The sequence below is a fragment of the Tachysurus vachellii genome, chromosome 5 (genome assembly GCF_030014155.1).
Source record: "Tachysurus vachellii isolate PV-2020 chromosome 5, HZAU_Pvac_v1, whole genome shotgun sequence".
In the NCBI taxonomy this organism is placed as follows: Eukaryota; Metazoa; Chordata; class Actinopteri; order Siluriformes; family Bagridae; genus Tachysurus; species Tachysurus vachellii.
Genome location: NC_083464.1, coordinates 2,102,501 through 2,122,500, shown reverse-complemented (window position 1 = coordinate 2,122,500; position 20,000 = coordinate 2,102,501). Strand labels below are relative to the sequence as shown.

Below are 20,000 nucleotides of genomic sequence, written 5' to 3'. Positions count from 1 at the left end.
CAACAACTGTCATTAGTGAAACACCACAACAGTCATAATTAAAACACTACAACTGTCATTAGTGAAACACCACAACTGCCATAATTAAAACACCACAACTGTCATTAATAAAACACCACAACAGTCATTAATAAAACACCACAACTGTCATTAATAAAACACCACAACTGTCATTAGTGAAACACCACAACTGCCATAATTAAAACACCACAACTGTCATTAGTGAAACACCACAACTGTTAATCATGAAACACCACAACTGTCATTAATAAAACACAACAACTGTCATTAGTGAAACACCACAACTGCCATAATTAAAACACCACAACTGTCATTAGTGAAACACCACAACTGCCATAATTAAAACACCACAACTGTCATTAATAAAACACCACAACGGTCATTAATAAAACACCACAACTGTCATTAGTGAAACACCACAACTGTCATAATTAAAACACCACAACTGTCATTAGTGAAATACCACAACTGTTAATCATGAAACACCACAACTGTCATTAGTGAAACCACAACTTAATGATGAAACACCACAAGTGTCATGTGTTAAACACCACAACTGTCATTAGTGAAACACGACAGGAAATGGTACAACTCTCATTAATACTACACCTTACACATCATCAATGAAGCTCCACACATCGCTTCATCAAAGCAATGCCACACTCATCATTAGCGATCATTTTTATGTTTTATGTCTGTATGGATGTTGCACCGTTTGACCTGTGAGACACGACATCTCGTTCCACTGCATGTCTTAACATGTAGCAGAATGACAATAAAAAAACTTGAACACAGAGTAACATAACATTCCTGTAACTGGAGTTAATTGTAACTACGCCACACTTTTCATTAGGGTACTGGCACAACTGTCATTAGTGATATACCAACTGTCTTTAATGCTTTTTTTAAACAAACTCTGTAATATAAAACATTACTGTGACTTCATTTAAACAGTGTATCACAAAACAAGTAACTGGAATAGTGTATTAATCATTAGTGTAACACCACATTTCACACTGCTGTGACATCTTTACTTGTTTGGGTCATTAGTGAAACATGCAGATTCTCTCTAAATCATAAAGAACCATTCAGGTATGCAGCTCTTCACATTATTATTATTATTATTATTATTAGGACTTCTGCCATGTTAATACATTACTGTACATAAGTTCAGAGATAACAAAAGAAATGAGGGGCAGCTCAGAAAATCTATTTCAACTATTCCCGTGTAAAGACGACGTACCCTTGTCCTTTGTCCCTGTAGGTGTCCAGTCCCTCATCGCAGGACTTGGAACGCTCTGTTTTAGTGCCAGAATCAGAATCTTGAACTGTGAACCGCATGGAGTCTGTATACACACACACACACACACACACACACACACACACACACACACAGGTCATAACCTGCTCGCCAGGTATACAGTGACTGCCGACTTCACGTATTTGTCATGAGCACGTCACCTTGACCGTGAGAGAGCTGGCGGTGAAGAATGGCAGAGGAGGAGGTGGGACTCGGAGGAACAGCCGAGACGATGGTGCAAACAGGGAACTGCGTGTCTTCGAGGTCAGTGCTGGGGCTGGACGGCTCGTCTAAGGAAAAATAAAAAAGAAATAGGAAGCTGTATACAGATACATGTAATACCTTCACTAAAATGGGGACACACGATGCCAGCTTCAAATCTGCCAAGTCTCAAACGCTCAGACTCCCATCTATAACACACAGCTTGCTCTATCACTTAAACACACCACATGATTTAAAATCTTATTAAATTTGATTTGATTTACGTGTTACTGTAAGTGCTCTGTTTCAACACTAGCTTCTCTCTGAGATTAGCAGAGCAAGCTAACTGCATGAGCTCTCACCAGACGCAACAACAATCTCTGCTACGTCTTTTTGGAATGTTGTTTTCATTCATAAACACTGACAGGTTGTACTGTATATGACAGGATATCGTTAACTATATTTACAGGTAGAAACTAAAGAGGAAAGTGAAAGTAGGGAGCTGAAGAAACATCTAAGAGTCGTCCAAATCCAGAGTAATTTACATTCATCTCATTTATAAACCTGAGCAGTTGAGGGTCCTGTTCAAGGAAGGAAAGGAAAGGAAAGTGACGTGACATACGGCTAAGTACGGTGACCCATACTCAGAATTTGTTCTCTGTGTTTAACCCATCGAAAGTGCACACACACACACCGTGAACACACACACACCGTGAACACACACTCGGAGCAGTGGGCAGCCATTTATGCTGCGGCACCCGGGGAGCAGTTGGGGGGTCGTGGTATTGCAGGGCCGTCGTGGTATTGCAGGGCCGAGACTCGAACCCACAACCTTAGGGTTAGGAGTCAGACTCTTCCCCCCAAAGGTTCAAAGGTTCATACTTGTAAAAGAGAGCACTGGGATCGAATCTCACCACCTTCTCTTCAGCAGTCCAACATGTTAAACAGTGAGCTACTGAGCTGCCATCTGAGAGTCATAGCTAATTTACATAATATGTAAATGCTGGTTGATGACGAAATCACAGTCTGGCGTTGTGTAAATACTTTACATCAGTTGTCGATGACTCAACTGGTGAACAAGGTGCTTATAAGATACCAGTTTATATTGATTAAAGATCATACTGTATATTATTCACTGACAAACAATAACAATACAGATATTAAAATACAGATTTATTTTCTGATGTATTTGTTTTTAAACGTTTTGTAAGATCTCAGTAATACATGTTTTATGATCTTTTTCAAATCCTGAAACACTGTTAAATGTCAAATAAAAATCAGACTTTATAATAATAAGGAAGATGGTTTGTTTTTGTCCTAATTAACAGGGTAAAGAGGAAGTGATTAATTCCTGTGTTTGGTTTAGAGAAGCAGGTGAGCATCGGCGTCACGGTGTTTAACGCCAGACAGAGAGGTATGTGTGTTCGCTCGAGTCCTAACAGGCCCTGTGGGTTCTTACACTTCCACATCATCGGTGTAGAAAAAAGAGCTGTACATAATATCGGTCACATCACACCCTTCACCCGCGATGTGTGACTGATCTGTATATTTATAATCACACCCCCAGTGTCACCCATATGAGGATGAGGTTTCCCTTTGAGTCTGGTTCCTCTCAAGGTTTCTTCCTTTACCATCTAAGGGAGTTTTTCCTCCCCACAGTCACCTGAGTCACCTCAGACTTGTTCATTAGGGATAAATACATACACATTGTGAACTAAATATATCTAATATTAATCTTGAATTTCGTATTCTATTAATCTTTATATTAATCTTTATAATAACCTTTTGTTCTATGTTTATGTTCTGTAAAGCTGCTTCGAGACGACGTCCATTGTAAAAATCGCTATACGAATAAACTCGAACTGAAAGTCTTGCTTCGGTTACTTTTTAATGCTTAGTGATTCATTACTGGATATTAAAGATATGTTTTATTTCTCATTCTAGAAGAACACTACACGGAGATTAAACATGCCTTTGTCCGTTCACTCCATACTTGATTTTTTCTGGACTAAACGAGTAATAAAGAATAAACCGATATCATGATTCTGTTCATCACGTCCATGCCGATTCCATCCCAGTCGACCCACAATCTCCTTCCTTTATGTTGATTTGTTTCAACTGTTGCTCAGCTTCTCCATCCGATATAGAGTGTGATTAGAGCTTCCTGTTCTTATTAACACTCACTGGTTGTTGTTTCTGTTACATGCTTCCTCTTTGAAGTTGTTGGTTTTCCCTCTGGCTCTAGCGGTTTTACCGGTTCCTTGTCATCTCGTATTATTTCTCCATTTTCACTTTTATTACCATTTGACCGATTATTCTGGTTTGTGAGTAAGGGTTGTATCACCACGGTTTTTTGTAATCTGTGTTTTAGATCCACATCGGTGTAAAACTGATGATATGAAGATATGGAATAACCAAAATAAAGTGGAATGATTGGAATCTGACACTGGAATCTGATTAGTGGGAGATAGTGTTGTAGAGAACGGTGTTGTAATTAACCTCATCACTGCATTTTTTTTATTTTTACTCCCACCGATAGTAGGATCAATAGTGTTAGGTTTAATGACAATGTTGGTGTGTGATGGTAAGTGGTGGTTTGTGGTGTTTCAAGAAAAAGTGTGGCGGTGTGTGATGATGATAAGTGGTTGTTGTGATGGTGGTATTTGATGGTGCGTGATGTTTCATAATGAATGCTGGAGTGTGGTGGTGAGTGGTTGTTGTGAAGGTAAGTGGTGGTGTGTAGTGGTGGTGTACGTTGGTGTGTGATGAATGGTGGTGGTGTGTGATGTATTTGATGGTAAGTTGGTTGGTTTGTGGTGGGGTGTGATGATGAGTGGTGGTATGTGGTGTGTGCATTTGTGTGTGGTAATTCAGGTGAATGTTGGTGTGTATTGTGTGTGATGTTGTGTATTAGTTTATGATGATACATACGTGTTGGTGTGTGCTGGTGAATCAGTACTGGCAAACACTAAAGGGGAAGTTCTGCTTTATTAGGTTCCTGCTATGTGTTTGCACAGGCAGACCCATTTTCTTCATAACTTAAACACATTCTGCATTACGAAATTCACTCCATTTCCTGGAATCTGCTGCTGTTTTGTAATGCCAAACATCTTACACATGAGCTGCTCTCAGGTTTCAGTTTTAAAAGCATAAGAACTTTAGAGAAGAGCTTTAATATGTAAAAGGAATAACAGGATCCTCTTTCCCGGCAGTCCAGGGAAACATTTTACACTCTTGATACTGCCATATGATCTGTTCTGCATCCCATTACACACACACCAATAACATCATATGTTATCACTGTGATCTTGGGTGTTTATTAAACCTGCCATACTTCACATCACTAAACTCCTCTTGGAGCTGAAATAACACTGAGGGTCTAATCTTTTGAGCCTTGTGCTTTAATTAAAAAAGTATGTTTATAAAAGCAGTAATAATTCTAATAAAACATGACAAAATCCATTCAGGAAAATATCTATGAATGTAGAGCAGTAAGCATAACCATTAGCACTTGTTACAGTGTCGCTGATACAATCTGTCCAATCATATCTATTATTCAATTAAATTAAGGCTTACCAATGAAGGGTATAGAGTCGAGGGACTCGTGCAGTTGGCCGGATCCTGAGGGTTTGTATTCCTCTCCGAACCAGTGTGTGAATCCATCTTGCACAGCATTTCTGGACCCCCAGCACTTCTTTGTGATATTCTCCACTCTTCCTGCTTCATCATTCACAGCCTGAATGTAGGACGGGTGTCTGAGAGGACCTGACAGTAAAGGACCTGACTTTTTTGTTTTATCCCTCCTCACCACCACCACTGTGGCCTCAGCGCCTTCGAGACCTTCCACAACCGAACCATTAGTGGCTACCGAAGCCCCTTCCTGCTGAGTCCTTTGAGATTTGGAGTGGTCAGGGCAAGGAATGGAACCCGTGGGCTCCAAATGGCCTTCATGCTGTCGTATGGGAGACATGTACTTTGGCATAAGGTCAGTTTTTTGTTTTTTTGTGGTCACCAAGGCTGTGGTAACACCCGTGTTTAAGGAAGCGAGAGCCTTGGCTACATAAGAGTCGTCCAGTCTGGAGGTCTGAATTGACAGCCCTGACTTAGAAGCAGCAGCATTATCCAGACTCTCCGCTCTGGAGCTTAGAATTGGATCTGTACCTTTACTTTTAGCATTTAGTCCTGGGAAACTGCCATATCCAGCCACCATGTTCCTTTGAGTCTGTGCTGCTTTGCCTAACGAGACTGACTGCCTGCAGTCTTCTGTCTCCTCTCCAGTGCAGTTAAGTGCCTTTTCCTCCGTCTCTGTCCTTCCATAAACCCTCCTGTCTATCAATGACACCCTGCCCTCAGCTTGTCTGCCCAGGTAGTCGCAAGATCTTGCCCGAGGTTTGTATGTGCTCTTTGAGGATGAAGGAATTGCATCCTGTGATGCACTCCGATGCCAGTTTCTTGAGGTTACTCGTTCCTTTACTTCCAGTCTTTCCTGAGACTTGCTGCATAGAGACTGGACTCCAGCATTCGCAGGACCTCGCTCATGGCACATGCTCCTCTGCCTTGGCTGGGATCCATTCACACCCTCTGTACTCATGTTTGCTTTATTAGTTTGGCTTGCAGCCCGCAGGCTGTCCAGTCTTTCTTGTATGGTCCTGCTACTATAGGTATAAAGGCGCTTGTTGTCAATGTACTCCTTGTAGGTGGTGTAATTTCTCCAGTCAATGTTCTGGTGCATTGGGGAGCAGGGAGATGATGCAATTGCTGTAGGAGAGTTTGTGAAACGGCTCATGGCATGTCTACCAGACGGCGTGGGTGTGGAGCCTGGGTGAAACGGAGGAATGTGTGTGGAGAATCCCGGTGATTCTGATGGTCTTTTTGGTGTGTAGTGAAACTGTGTCCCTCTGCCAGAAGAAGAACAAGGCGTGGTTTGGGATCGTGGACGAACTGAGGAAATGTTTTCCAGAGATGAGGTACAAAGAGGTGTGTTTTTTGTCTCCTGAAACCTGAGATTATTGCTCGTGCCATGCAGGTGAGGAGAACAGTCCGGAGAATCAGAAACCTCTGCCCCTGCAACGTGCACAGTTTCATCATATATGCATGCAACAGTCTGGAGTTTGGAAACATGAGAACGAGGAGAAGATGGAGACAACTGTGTAGTAGGGACTTCCACAGAATAGACCATATCAGAGCATGGCTCCGCCCCTTGGGACAACACTCCATGGGCTCCCGCGGGAGCAGAAGGCTCATCGGTATGTGTCATCCCTGAAGTCTTAGTCTCTATCCGAGGGTAGCAGATAGGAGGAGGTTCTGGGATGTTTTGTGCATTTCCACTATATGCTTCATTCCCTTTAAGATATGCATCTTTGGAATAGGCCTAAAATGAGAAAACGGATTCTTAAGTAATTACATAATTATTGATTGAAAATAAGGAATGAAACACTGTGTGTTTATATGAATATAACAACAGAAGTATAGTGTGATGAAGCAGATGTACTGCTACCACCCTGGGGTAACCAGCCTGATGTTACCACCCTTTAAACATAGACAGAAGCAGGCAAAAAGAAGGGGGAGAGAAAACAACTTTCAATGACACTTTGGAGTAGAGATGAATACTTACACATCCTTGGCTATTGGGAAAAAGAAGCACAAGCACATACGAGGACCAATCCAGAGTTTCCACCAGCCAAAGCAAACACGATTTCCACCATAACACTCATCGCACCAGTGAAAATAATGAGCTAAAATCCAATCTGCTCCCCATTCTAAGAATTCTTCTTCTATATTAGAACAATAATGGGTGACTGTAGCAGAGCGACAAAGTCCGTCTGTCTTTATCCACGAGTGTGTACGAAATGCTCACTGGGGCTGAAGTGAAAGCGAGTAAGTTATGTGTTGGACTCCTGCCATGGCAAATTTACCTGAGGTGTCAAATTACACTAGTATATTTTCTCCCTCTCTCTCTCTCTCTCCCCTTTCTCTCTCTCTCTCTCTCCCCTTTCTCTCTCTCTCTCTCTCCCCTTTCTCTCTCCCTCTCTCTCTCTCTTTCCCCTTTCTCTCTCTCTCTCTTTCTCTCTCTCTCCCCTCTCTCTCTTTCTCTGTCTCTTCCCCTTTCTCTCTTTCTCTCTCTCTCTTTCTCTCTCTCTCTCTTTCCCCTTTCTCTCTCTCTCTCCCCTCTCTCTCTCTCTCTCTCTCTCTCTCTCCCCTCTCTCTCTTTCTCTCTCTCTTTCCCCTTTCTCTCTCTCTCTCTTTCTCTCTCTCCCCTCTCTCTCTCTCTTTCCCCTTTCTCTCTCTCTTTCTCTCTCTCTCCCCTCTCTCTCTTTCCCCTCTCTCTCTCTCTCTCTCTCTCTCTCTATCTCTCTCTCTCCTCTCTCTCTCTCTCTTTCTCTCTCTCACTCTCTCTCTCTCCCCTCTCTCTCTCTCTCTCTCTCTCTCTCCCCTTTCTCTCTCTCTCACTGTGTTTATTGACAGCTTTACTAACTCACTTACTAATACTATTATTAACAATAAACCTTTCAGAACTCTGTCTTCCTTCTATCCCTCACTTTCCTTTCTTTTCTCTTCTTTTAAATTTGTTCACTCTCCATCTGTCCATCTCTTTCCCTACTTCGCAGTTATAAGAGAAAAAGTGACAGTGTAGAAGGAAAAGTGTTTATCGCTTTATTCAACATGGAAGACATGGATGTGGACGTAAAAAGACACCTGCGTGAAAAGTGATTAGAGATGTAAAAGAAAAGCAGACGCAACAGATCTCAAAAGAGCTGAAATCCTGCTTACCAGAGCTGTGATGTCCCGGGAGAACTGTGGGTCAAAAGACGAATGGCAGAAAAGAAAGGAAGCAATGAGAGAGGAAAGGAGAAACTGTAATGTAGGAGGAAAGCAGGCTGTACATACACACTAGTGTGTGTGTGTGTGTGTGTGTATGAGAAAGAGAGAAAGAGAGAGAGAAAGAGAGAGAGAGAGAAAGAGAGAGAAAGAGAGAGAGAGAAATAGAGAGAGAGAGAGAGAAAGAGAGAGAGAGAAAGAAAGAGAGAAAGAGAGAGAGAGAGAGAGAGAGAGAGAGAGAGAGAGAGAGAGAGAGAGAGAGAAAGCGAGAGAGAGAGAAAGGGAGAGAGAGAGAGAGATAGAGAGAGAGAGAGAGAGAGAGAGAGAGAGAGAGAGAGAGAGAGGGAACTCACCAATTGCAATATATCTTCATCTTTAGGCATCACACAGAGCTCCAGAGACGTGTCACTGAACACAAACACAACCATCTTTAATGACAATCCATACAACTCACAACATAGCTAGCAGTTAGCCCCCTGACACACACACACACACACACACACACACAGACACAGTAAAGTGCTGAGAGGAATTTCATCTGAAATTCTAAATGGCATGAAAAAATGCTCAGAGGAAATGGTGCTGAGATAAGAGTTAGTCTAAAGAGGCCAGGCTTCCCACTTGAAATCAGAAAGGATGTTAATTGATTGAAAAAAACTTGTGATTCATTCAAAACAAGCTCCCTCTCCAAAAATAAGGGTGGGATAAAGAAAGAAAGAAAGAAAGAAAGAAAGAAAGAAAGAAAGAAAGAAAGAAAGAAAGAAATATAAGATAAGAAAAGACAGTACTATACTATACCTGTCCTGTATGAGTGCTATGACTTGTGAGTATGTTTTCCCGATGATGCTCTCACCGTTCACTTTCACTATACGATCACCTAAAAACCCAAAACACACAAAAACACCAGCAGCCACTAATGAATCAGATATTAGCCATGATGTATCATGATGATGTTAGCCATGATGTATCATTTTGTGCTCATTATAAATCAAATTTACACAGAAGACTTACCTATTGCTTATCTATCACTTACTCATAATGAATTACTCGATTCACTTGTTACTTATAAAGACTCACTTTATACTCATCACCTGCTGTCCATCACAAATCAATTAAAGGGGGGGTCTCCAATGTTTGAGAAACGCTTCAGAGAACTGCGTTGACCGACAAACTAAACAAAAATCAAAATAAACGTGTAGCCAATGAGCAGAAAGGGGCGTGTCTTGTCAATATGGGCGGAGAGAGTGTTCAGTGCGTATGTGTGACATTAGCAGAAAGCGGTTTTAACATTGACATGGAGGATAAAAACAAAGAAAGAAAGTGAAGAAAGACTTACGATAAGGTAAGAAGTAGGACGTGTTAATATAGGATCAGCTTTCCAGCGCTGGAGAGAACTGAAGGAGCAGGAAGTTGGTCACATATTCACAGATTGGAGTTTCCTGAGTCAATAACTCCTGAGCTAAACACTGTTACTACACAAATAACACCTCTTTTCTATCGTAGTAATGTAGAGACGCAGCTACAACCGTGTTTTGTGTAGTAACAGTGTTTAGCTCAGGAGTTATTGACTCGGGAAACTCCAATCTGTGAATATGTGACCAACTTTACTTAAGACGCCGAGGCGCTTTTTTCCTTCTCGATAGGTGAGTAACGTTGGTTTTGTTTTGTTACACAGAACTAATATATGTCTTTGTCCTTTACATGATTATGTTTGTGTGTCATTTTTGCTTGTTTGTTTATCTACAATCGTATTGTTCTTCCCTTCAGCTATGATAAAGACACATTTCTTTCCATTAGTTGCCTTGGTTACGTAAGTATGTGTAGGCGGAGCTATCGATACAGGGGTGGGACCCATTTGGGTTAGGGGCGTGTTTGTTTTGGTGATTTCAAATGTCAACATTGGCTTTCAAACAACGGAGATCCCACCTTTAATGGCAAAAATTAATTATTTATTGACCAAAATGAATCATTAATGTTATGATTAGACACACAGTGAATTTGGCCCAAATGAATTATTTAATGCCCAGAATAAATCACTGTGTACACTTAACAAATCATTTGCTGCTGTACACATAATGGCTCACTTTCTGCCTACAATAACTCGGTTATTGTCAAAGATAAATCACATTGAATCACTTAGGTCACTTGGTACTAACAATAAATCACTTATTGCCATGATGAATAGTTAGCTGCTTATAATGATTCACCTGGTTAACCTGGTGCCCAGAATGACTCAATAATGACCTGTAATGATTTTCTTTACAGAGTACTTTAAAAGAAAAATCTCTTGGACCCAATGACCTCTCTCGATATGCCAAATCACTCATTTGGTGCTCATAATCAGTAATGTAATACCACAGCACCATTAAGGCAGAAGGTTTTTATCCTGTATGTATGCCACATGTGATGATCTACCTGTGCAAAGCCCAGCTTGGTGGGCGGAGCCTCCCTCCTTCACCTGTTTCACAAAGATGGTGTCCATCGGCTCGAGACGACACCGCGGCCTCCCTGAAAATGTGAAAAGACCAAAGACAAAAATAAAACTCGATCAATGATAGATTAAATGGTCTCTGTAGTGTTTATTAATAAAAATCAAAGCAGCTTTGGAGATGGCAAATATCAGTGTAGAGAAGTTTACAAGGATAAAATATGATGACTAAGCAAAGGCATGATCTACAAACACACACACACACAATATGCTCTGCACAATGTAATCAATTATTTTGTCTTATGTCTATTATGTCTAATTGTTAGGTTTCAGCCCGGACTTTTGGCCATGTGCTTCTGTTTATGTTCCGTGTCACATGTCTGCCCCGCCCTTGTTAACTCCTCCCCATCTCTACACACCTGTTCCTTATTGTTAATCGTTATGTCGGAATCATCATCAGTGTCAGTGTCAGTGTAACATCAGCATAACGTCAGTGTACCCTTGTCCATTGTCCAGTGTTGTAAAAAGTACTAGAAAGCAATACTTGTGTAAAAGTACAAGTATCGTTCTAGAAAAAGACTTTGGTAGAAGTGAAAGTCACCTTTTAGAATATTACTCAAGTAAAAGTCTTAAAGTATCTGATATTTACTGTACTTAAGTATCAAAAGTCATTTTCTGATATTTAATGTACTTAAGTATTTGAAGTAAATGTAAAAAGTAAAATTTCAGTGATTTTCTGTAGACATAAGATCAGGGGCAGTTCTAGGGTCTCATCTTTAGGGGTTTTAGCCCTCAGTGAGAATTTAAAACAAGAAGAGTTTTATATTATATATTATATGACTACATAGTAAGACAAAAGTTATGGTATTATTAAATGTCAAAAGTGGACACCAAAATTTTATGTATGATGTAATGATGTCAGTCTTGAATCAGATCAGTTCATGTGTGTGTGCATTCTCTACAAACAGTGTGTCCAATTAATGCAGTCATTAATAAACTAATATTCACAAGACAAAGACCAAATCAATAAATGTTATTTTTATTTAGTATTGAATGGATTGTTTGCATTAATATTTAGTTTGTGCTACAACTCTGGTAATAAGAATAGTGACATTTCACTGCTTTTGGTTGGCGTCTTTGCGACTTTCCGCAGATTAACGTTATAGATAAACGCCTCCAGCTCTGACTGCACGCTGCGCGTCCCTGTGCTTCTCCGTACAGCGTGTGGAGCGTAATGTAATCTAGGAGCAATGATTCACCAAACCTTCCTTATTACAGTCACACACATTTCTTCTGATTTTATTTTGTAGTAACGAGTAACGAAGATGTTTAGTGGAAATATAACGGAGTAAAAGTCTATATTTTATCTATGAAATGTAGTGGAGTAAAAGTGAAAGTTGACATAAATTTCAATAGCGAAGTAAAGTACAGATACGTGACATTTCTACTTAAGTACAGTAACGAAGTATTTGTACTCTGTTACATTACAACACTGCCTTTGTTCAGTTTAGTTTTTGTCCATGTTCCTGTTTTATGTATTTTTAGTTATTAAAGCATATTTATTTGACACTATCCTGCGTATGGGTCTGTCTTCCTCCGCTCCGGTGTGACACTGAATAGCATTTTAATTGCCATTTTTCTTTAAGAGCAAATTCCTTTTTGTTGTTGCTGTATTGCAAGACATTAGCAAAGGCAAAAACTAACACAGCAAGAGGCAAACTGTGGGGTCCAATAACGCTTGGCAAATAACGCTCTCAGTGGCCATTTCACAATGTTGAAAACATTTGGCCTGTTACTGATCTCTGATCAGGGTTGTGTCTCTTTGCTGCTGTTACTTGATCTTAGTGCAGCTTTTGATACCTTTGACCATGATATCTTATTTGATAGGCTAGAACATGTTGGTGTTAAAGGGACAGTCCTCTCCTGGATCTGGTCTTATCTGACAATCAGCTTGTAGATATAAATGGTGACTACTCTAAACAATCTAAGGTAATGTTTGGTGTTCCACAAGGTTCTGTTTTAGGCCCATTGCTTTTCTCCCTATATTTGCTACCCCTTGGTGCAATTATTCGTAAACATGGTATTAGCCTCCACTGTTACACTGATGACACACAGCTATATGTTTCAGCAGTCAGATGTGAGACACCAGCTTAATAAGATTGAAGATGGGGTGAAGGACATCAGACAGTGGACGCTTACTAACTTCCTCCTGCTTAACTCTGACACACAGAAGTTCTTGTACCTATCTTGTTCTTGTAGTTCTTGTTCTTGTTTCATCTCAGAAATATTGCTAAGATAAATGCATGAAACACTAGTTCATGCATTTGTTACCTCTAGGTTGGATTATTGTAATACTTTACTGTCTGGATGTTCCAGTAGGAGCATAAACAAGCTCCAGTTAGTCCAGATCACAGCAGCTAGAGTCCTAACTAGAACCAGAAGATATGAACATATCACCACTGTCTTATCCTCACTGCACTGGCTTCCAGTCAAGTTTCACATTGATTATAAAATACTATTAATGACCTATAAAGCACTTAATGGTCTCGTGCCACAGAACCTGAGAGATCTTTTGTTTTTTTATGATCCGTCACACCTACATTGATCAAAAGGTGCAGGCTATTTGGTAGTACCTCAAGTACAAAAGTCTCCAGCAGGGGGCAGAGCTTTTTCTTACAGAACCCCACAGTTATACAGTTTCAGAGAAACGGCTATCTATACTTAACCCCATCCCTATAAATAATCACAGCTTCTATAAATATGTAAGCTCAATGTATCTAAAATGATCAGGAAGCTAAATGAATTTTTCCTGCATATCTATGAGGCAAATCATTTTCAGTGTGTGGTACTGAGTTTCTACCAATGAAGAATCATTTGCTGCCCACAATCAATCTGTTTTCTGCTTAAATGCTCCTTTGTCATGGGCACCAATAATTATGTCGCTTTGTAGAAGCCAACATTCTGTTTTCCTATTTAAGCTTAGACAAAAATTTATCAAGAGTAACTCCTCCTAGGGCTTTCGAGCCACATGCACCAAATTCGGATATGTTGTAGACGCTGGTCTGAAGTTTGTTGCTGTTACTCTTCTAAGTTATCAGAGTACCAGTACTTCCGGTACCGGATCTCAAAGTGGCCTTTTTTCCCATAGACTCCCATTATAAACTTTGGAGGTTTATAACTCGACGAGCTTTCGAAACTATCTACACCAAACTCGGCCAGCTCCTTTAGGGTGAGACTCTGAACAAAGGTTTAAATTGGTGTACCGACTGGTCTTTCGGTTGTGCCACAGCCCCGCCCCCAAAATATGCAAAATCAAAAAACTTTTTACAACATGGACATGTGACATATCAAAACACTCAGAACAATGAGGGGAACTAATTCACGGGTATTCTGATGATGTAACATGCTCGTCTCTACTTACCTACAAATGTTTTGGCACCCTAGCTTTCTGTCTACTTCCAAAAGTAACACTGACCCTTATGTCCACTCGCCTCCAAAAAGCACCGGCCTTTGCGAATACTTGCATCGTCAAAGCCAACATCAAAGTTTGTCGCGACGAACTTTACAAATCTAGTTAATCATTTGCTGGCCTTAACAAATGATGTGATTTACATGGTGCTGATAACGACTAACACACTGCCCAAAGTATACATAACTGTCAATGATTTAACCTATAAGGAACCATTTGCTACTCATAATGAATCATTTTGAGACCCTTAATGAATAATCTGGTACCCATAATTAATCATGTGGTTCCCATGATGACTCATTTAGGATCATAATGAATCATTTAGTACCCATTATGAATCATTTGGAATGCATGATGAATCATTTGGTGCCAGTAATGAATCACGCGGTTCCTAACATGCTGCTAATTACTAATATTGTTAGTATGATTTATTGCTCTCTCATGATTTATTACTTGGTAATAAATAATTTGGTACAGATTATGAATCCTTTGGTTCACACGGTGCCCATAATGGCTCACGTATTGCGCAAACTCATACACTTATTCTGAATGATGAATCATTTAACACATATAATAAATTATTTGGTGTGGCGTCCACCACTCAGGGTTGAGTCGCCGTTTTCAATGACAGAAATCAGAAAATCAGAGACTTTGCTCGATTTTAGCAGGATACCAAAGTAAACATGACTTAATGATGTCAGGAGGATTAAAGAACACAATTCTTTGCCAACATTTTGAAATGTATGAATTTTATTTTCTTGTCAATGTGTTGTTTGAGCTGTAGTTGATCCAACTTGCACCATAGTCAGATCTTCTAAATATTATGTATGTGAATTAAAGATTTTACTTAAACCCATGCTGTGAGTAGTAAAATTAGTTAACTATAATATCATCAGCGAAGTGGAGAAGATTTAAAGGCTTCTTAGAGCAAGACATCAGACATCCTCAACTCCACTCAATCAGCTGCACGTACAGACGGATTGGATTACTATCGACTCCCAGACCAGACCATCAAGAGTAGTTTCTGTCTCTGTGTGGGATTCATCGGATGGAGCGGTGGTGCTGATGGTGCAGAAGGTTGTGGAGATGGAATGAGGCTGCGTGATCACACCTTAGACTTTTCTAAAGGTCTCACACGGAACAAATCATATTTCGTTCCATATCCTTCACACATGCAGCGGATTTCAGCTCAAGTTCAATAACACGCTTCTCCATCAGGTTACAACTGAATTCCAGTCTTACAACATCACTATTTTCCAAAGGGTGGAGTTTTAGTAGTTCCTTTTCCCGATGGTTTCCACAATGCTTTATGACAACAAATTTATTTTCATTTTACTGCTGAAATGGGTCACTTTCCAGCTTTTACATAAAGACACCAGCAGAGGGCGCAGTGACATTCACACATTCATTCTCACAATTACTCTCACTCACTCACTCATCTTCTACCGCTTATCCGAACTACCTCGGGTCACGGGGAGCCTGTGCCTATCTCAGGCATCTCTGGGGCATCAAGGCAGGATACACCCTGGATGGAGTGCCAACCCATCACAGGGCACACACACACTCTCATTCACTCACACACTCACACAGTACGGACAATTTTCCAGAGATGCCAATCAACCTACCATGCATGTCTTTGGACCGGGGGAGGAAACCGGAGTACCCAGAGGAAACCCCTGAGGCACGGGGAGAACATGCAAACTCCACACACACAAGGTGGAGGTGGGAATCAAACCCCCAACCCTGGAGGTGTGAGGAGAACGTGCTAACCACTAAGACAAAGTGCCCCCCTATTCACACAATTAATGAATAAATAAACAACCACAGACGAGAGGAAAGCATCCACAGAGAAAGAGAGATGACTACAATGAGAGGATGATGAGAAGGTTCCTTAATGTTTTGTCTACTGTGTGTGTGTGTGTGTGTGTGTGTGTGTGTGTGTGTGTGTGTGTATTTGAGTATTGTGCATTGTGAAGACCAAAATGGATTAAAAAATCCCCACATTGACAGCACAGTGCCAAATGTCTTTACAATCATTATTCAAACCAAAAATTTACAAATAAAAATGTATTTTGTGCTGATAAAAATATAATAACAATATAATCATCTAGGTATTAATTTTATTTAATAATGTAATGACAGCTCTTATTACACATGCAGAAGCTCTTACGTGTAGTTTAGCTGCTCTGACTTCATCTGTCTGATATTTCTCATATAAAGAATCTGAGAAGTAATGATAAGAAACAGAAAAGCAAATCATTTGGAATGAACGTGTCGTAGTAGAAATTCTGTACATATTTGTTACTAATAAATCTTCCTAAAGATGCCGGTCTCATACTCTGAGTTCTTCACCTTGTTTGGTTTCTCAAGCAGCAGCTTCATTTCCATAACCTTCATCTCCAGCTCTGATTCCTCACCTTAAACCTGCTGCTGATTCCTCACCAACCTCAAACTGCAGCTCTGGTGCTTCAACCTCACACTGATTTCCTTTCCCTTCTCCACCTCACACTGCAGCTCTAACATCAAACTCAGAGCTCTCTACATTCCTAACCTCCATCCCTATCAGACTGTCAGAGTATCAGACCAGGAGACTCTTGGGTCAGATGGTGTACTGGACACCATTAATCATCCGTCTTGTATAAGTACGTTGTAGCGTGACGTCCTCGATCTGACGATATGGACAGAGACATTCTTCTTCTTCTCTCTCCGTCCCTTACACACACGCAGACCTCTGCTTAGCACAGCTGGTTGAGCTATGTTGGGTTTGGTCCTCCTGTTAGCGCTTAGAGCTGGATTATGTTATTCTGCAGGGATTGGGAGGATGCCCATATTCTACAACAGCCAGAAAATTACACAGCACAGATGAATCCTCTCTCTCTCTCTCTCTCTCTCTCTCTCTCTCTCTCTCTCTTCTTTTCATATGGAATTCTTGTTCCTCCCTCTTTTATTTTATCCATCAGCTCTCTATTTTCTTTCTCCTTCTCACCACATTGGTGGAAGAGATGGTGACATTTTCTGGAATGAAATGATCCAATTCTCAGTGAGAAAGTTTTTATTATTGTGGAGGTCATGAGGTTTAAACCATCCAAAAGATTTGTTCATCTCATAAACATGGCTGCACTCTTTTCATCCAGCCAGTTGCCTAGTAACCGCGAGTTCCTGCCATAACCGATGAGCTGCTTTCACGGTTTAAAGCAAAAGGTCTCATAAAACTGGTTAACGATGCTAGAAGTAAATAAATGAAGAGCTGCTGTGTGTAACTGTGAGGAACACCGATCATCAGTCGCATCAGAAAGAACGACCTGCTGCTGAGATCACCAGCCTTCACATGCCTGTGATTCCGCCATGACTCCTGACCATCCCGGAGGGACATGAGCGCTGGAATGTGTGTGTGAGCGTACGAGCCGTGCAGTGATGATGAGAGCAGACTCAGGGCAAGGTAACGGAGTCGGACTTTAACAGTGTCGTTAAGGATCGTGAAGAATTCCACTCTATCGCTTCGTCCAATCAGAGTCAGGGTCAAACGATCATGGCCAACGCCCAAACAACCAGAGGAAAAGCAAAGCAGAGCTTCACATTAAACAGCAACATTAGAACAATAACAATGAGGTATTTTCTTAAAGTTTTATCAACATCATCGTCATTATATCTGCCACCGTCACCACCACCACCATCGCATCTTCTTACCCAACACCACCTCAGCATCACAATCCTCATCATTATAGCTTTCCTGCTCAACACCCTCATCATCCTCACCTTCTTCTCCTCTCCATCTGTATTGTCTCCATCAGAACTTCACCATTAGCCACACCCTGCATCATCCTCATCCTCATCATCTTCACAATCCTCAACCGCCACATTCCCAATATCACATCATCATTCCACTTATCATCATCATTATTGCAATCATCACTGACATCACTATTATCACTAATATCCCTCTTCATCTTCTGCATGCTCCTCATCATCATCCACACACCTTCACCATCTTTATCTCTACCACCACTATCACCCTATTACCATCATCATCATCATCATCATCATCATCATCATCCATTTAACTCTCATCATATTCACCAGCACTAACTCCATGACCAATATCCATCTTCAACCTTCCTCTCCTCACCAGCTTTATTATCTCAGTCCATAGCAACACAGTGAGTGGGATGTTCTCACAGATAATGTTCTACTACAGGTTCCAGATCAGGTCAATAAAATCCAAACTGATCTTTATCTTTTTTATCTTTTATTGGCGGATCTTTAGCACTCTGGCAAACGGAGGACTGAATCATTTCCCCAAACTTTCCAATTAATGAATAAATAAACAACCACAGACAAGAGGAATAAAATCCAAAGAAAGAGACGATTACAGTGAGAGGATGATGAGAAGGTTCATTACTGTGTTGCCTACTGTGTGTGTGTGTGTGTGTGTGTGTGTGTGTGTGTGTGTGTGTGTGTGTGTGTGTGTGTGTGATTGAACCGTCCTGTTGATTTTTATCAGCTCTACACTGGCTGAGGGTCACAGATACTCAATGAGATTTAAGTGCTGCAGGAAGGTTTTTACCTACATAACACACACACACACACACACACACACTTGATCTCCAACTCTTCTTACAGCAGCTATTCATATTCTTCTACCAACCTTTATATAGTGCTCTTTCATTCATTATTCAGGTTGGAGCTGTGCTGTAAATACACACTTCACCGAGTCGATGAAGGACTGATGCAGCTAATGTGTGTGTGTGTGTGTGTGTGTGTGTGTGTGTGTGTGCTGCTGATCATCTCCTTATATCAGGAAGTGTAATAACTCAGTATAGGATTTTTTAGGATTTTTTAACTCAATACGTTTGAGCCCTTGTGAGTCTCAGACACAGTTATTAACACATATTATTACTGGGTTAAAGTTCACAGGCTTCATTTTGGGTTAAAATAAAGAAGTTTTTTAAATCTTGGGGTAAATGTCCAGGGCTTTAACTCATGGGGTAAATGTCCAGAGCTTTAACTCTTGGGGTAAATGTCCAGGGCTTTAACTCTTGGGGTAAATGTCCAGGGCTTTAACTCTTGCGGTAAATGTCCAGGGCTTTAACTCTTGGGGTAAATGTCCAGGGCTTTAACTCTTGGGGTAAATGTCCAGAGCTTTAACTCATGGGGTAAATGTCCAGAGCTTTAACTCTTGGGGTAAATGTCCAGGGCTTTAACTCTTGGGGTAAATGTCCAGGGCTTTAACTCTTGCGGTAAATGTCCAGGGCTTTAACTCTTGGGGTAAATGTCCAGGGCTTTAACTCTGGGGGTAAAAGCTCCTAGGCATAAGTTCATGGGCTTTAACTCTTGGGTTCACATCAGAACAGAAATGTTCCTGGGTCTGAATTTAATTCTTCAGGTGTTTTTATCCTAAAGTTAAATTGCTGTGTTTTAATTATTAGGTTTAATTTCTTCAGCTTTAATAAAGTGGAGTATAAACTGTAGGAGGAGCTTTTATACATTAAAGTAAATTATGTTCCAGAGATAAAGGGGTAAGTTTAAACTTTAAAAATGATCTTTAGGTCAGGTTCTAAAGTTAAAATTAGGGTTTCTGTTGGATCACACTGCACACACTGATCACACTGAACACACTGAACACACTGATCACACTGAACACACTGAACACACTGATCACACTGAACACACTGAACACACTGATCACACTGAACACACTGAACACACTGATCACACTGAACACACTGATCACACTGAACACACTAAACACACTGATCACACTG

The 20,000-nt window shown here is 40.7% G+C and overlaps 1 protein-coding gene across 4 annotated transcripts in view; it reads right to left on the bottom strand.

Annotated features, from left to right (window-relative positions):
* Nucleotides 1-20,000, bottom strand: part of LOC132845494 (rho GTPase-activating protein 21-like) — a 76,522-nt gene that overhangs the window by 15,962 nt on the left and 40,560 nt on the right. For 2 of the 4 annotated variants that reach the window (XM_060869494.1, XM_060869495.1), the window contains 7 exons: nucleotides 10,757-10,849; nucleotides 9,140-9,218; nucleotides 8,695-8,749; nucleotides 8,294-8,317; nucleotides 5,099-6,893; nucleotides 1,483-1,611; nucleotides 1,265-1,367 (listed from right to left, as the gene is read on the bottom strand). In XM_060869494.1, the coding sequence (XP_060725477.1) occupies nucleotides 1,265-1,367; nucleotides 1,483-1,611; nucleotides 5,099-6,893; nucleotides 8,294-8,317; nucleotides 8,695-8,749; nucleotides 9,140-9,218; nucleotides 10,757-10,849 (2,278 nt within the window). Of the gene's footprint in view, nucleotides 1-1,264; nucleotides 1,368-1,482; nucleotides 1,612-5,098; nucleotides 6,894-7,136; nucleotides 7,505-8,293; nucleotides 8,318-8,694; nucleotides 8,750-9,139; nucleotides 9,219-10,756; nucleotides 10,850-20,000 lie in introns of those variants that run through there. The other 2 variants (XM_060869493.1, XM_060869496.1) reach the window with 2 other exon arrangements.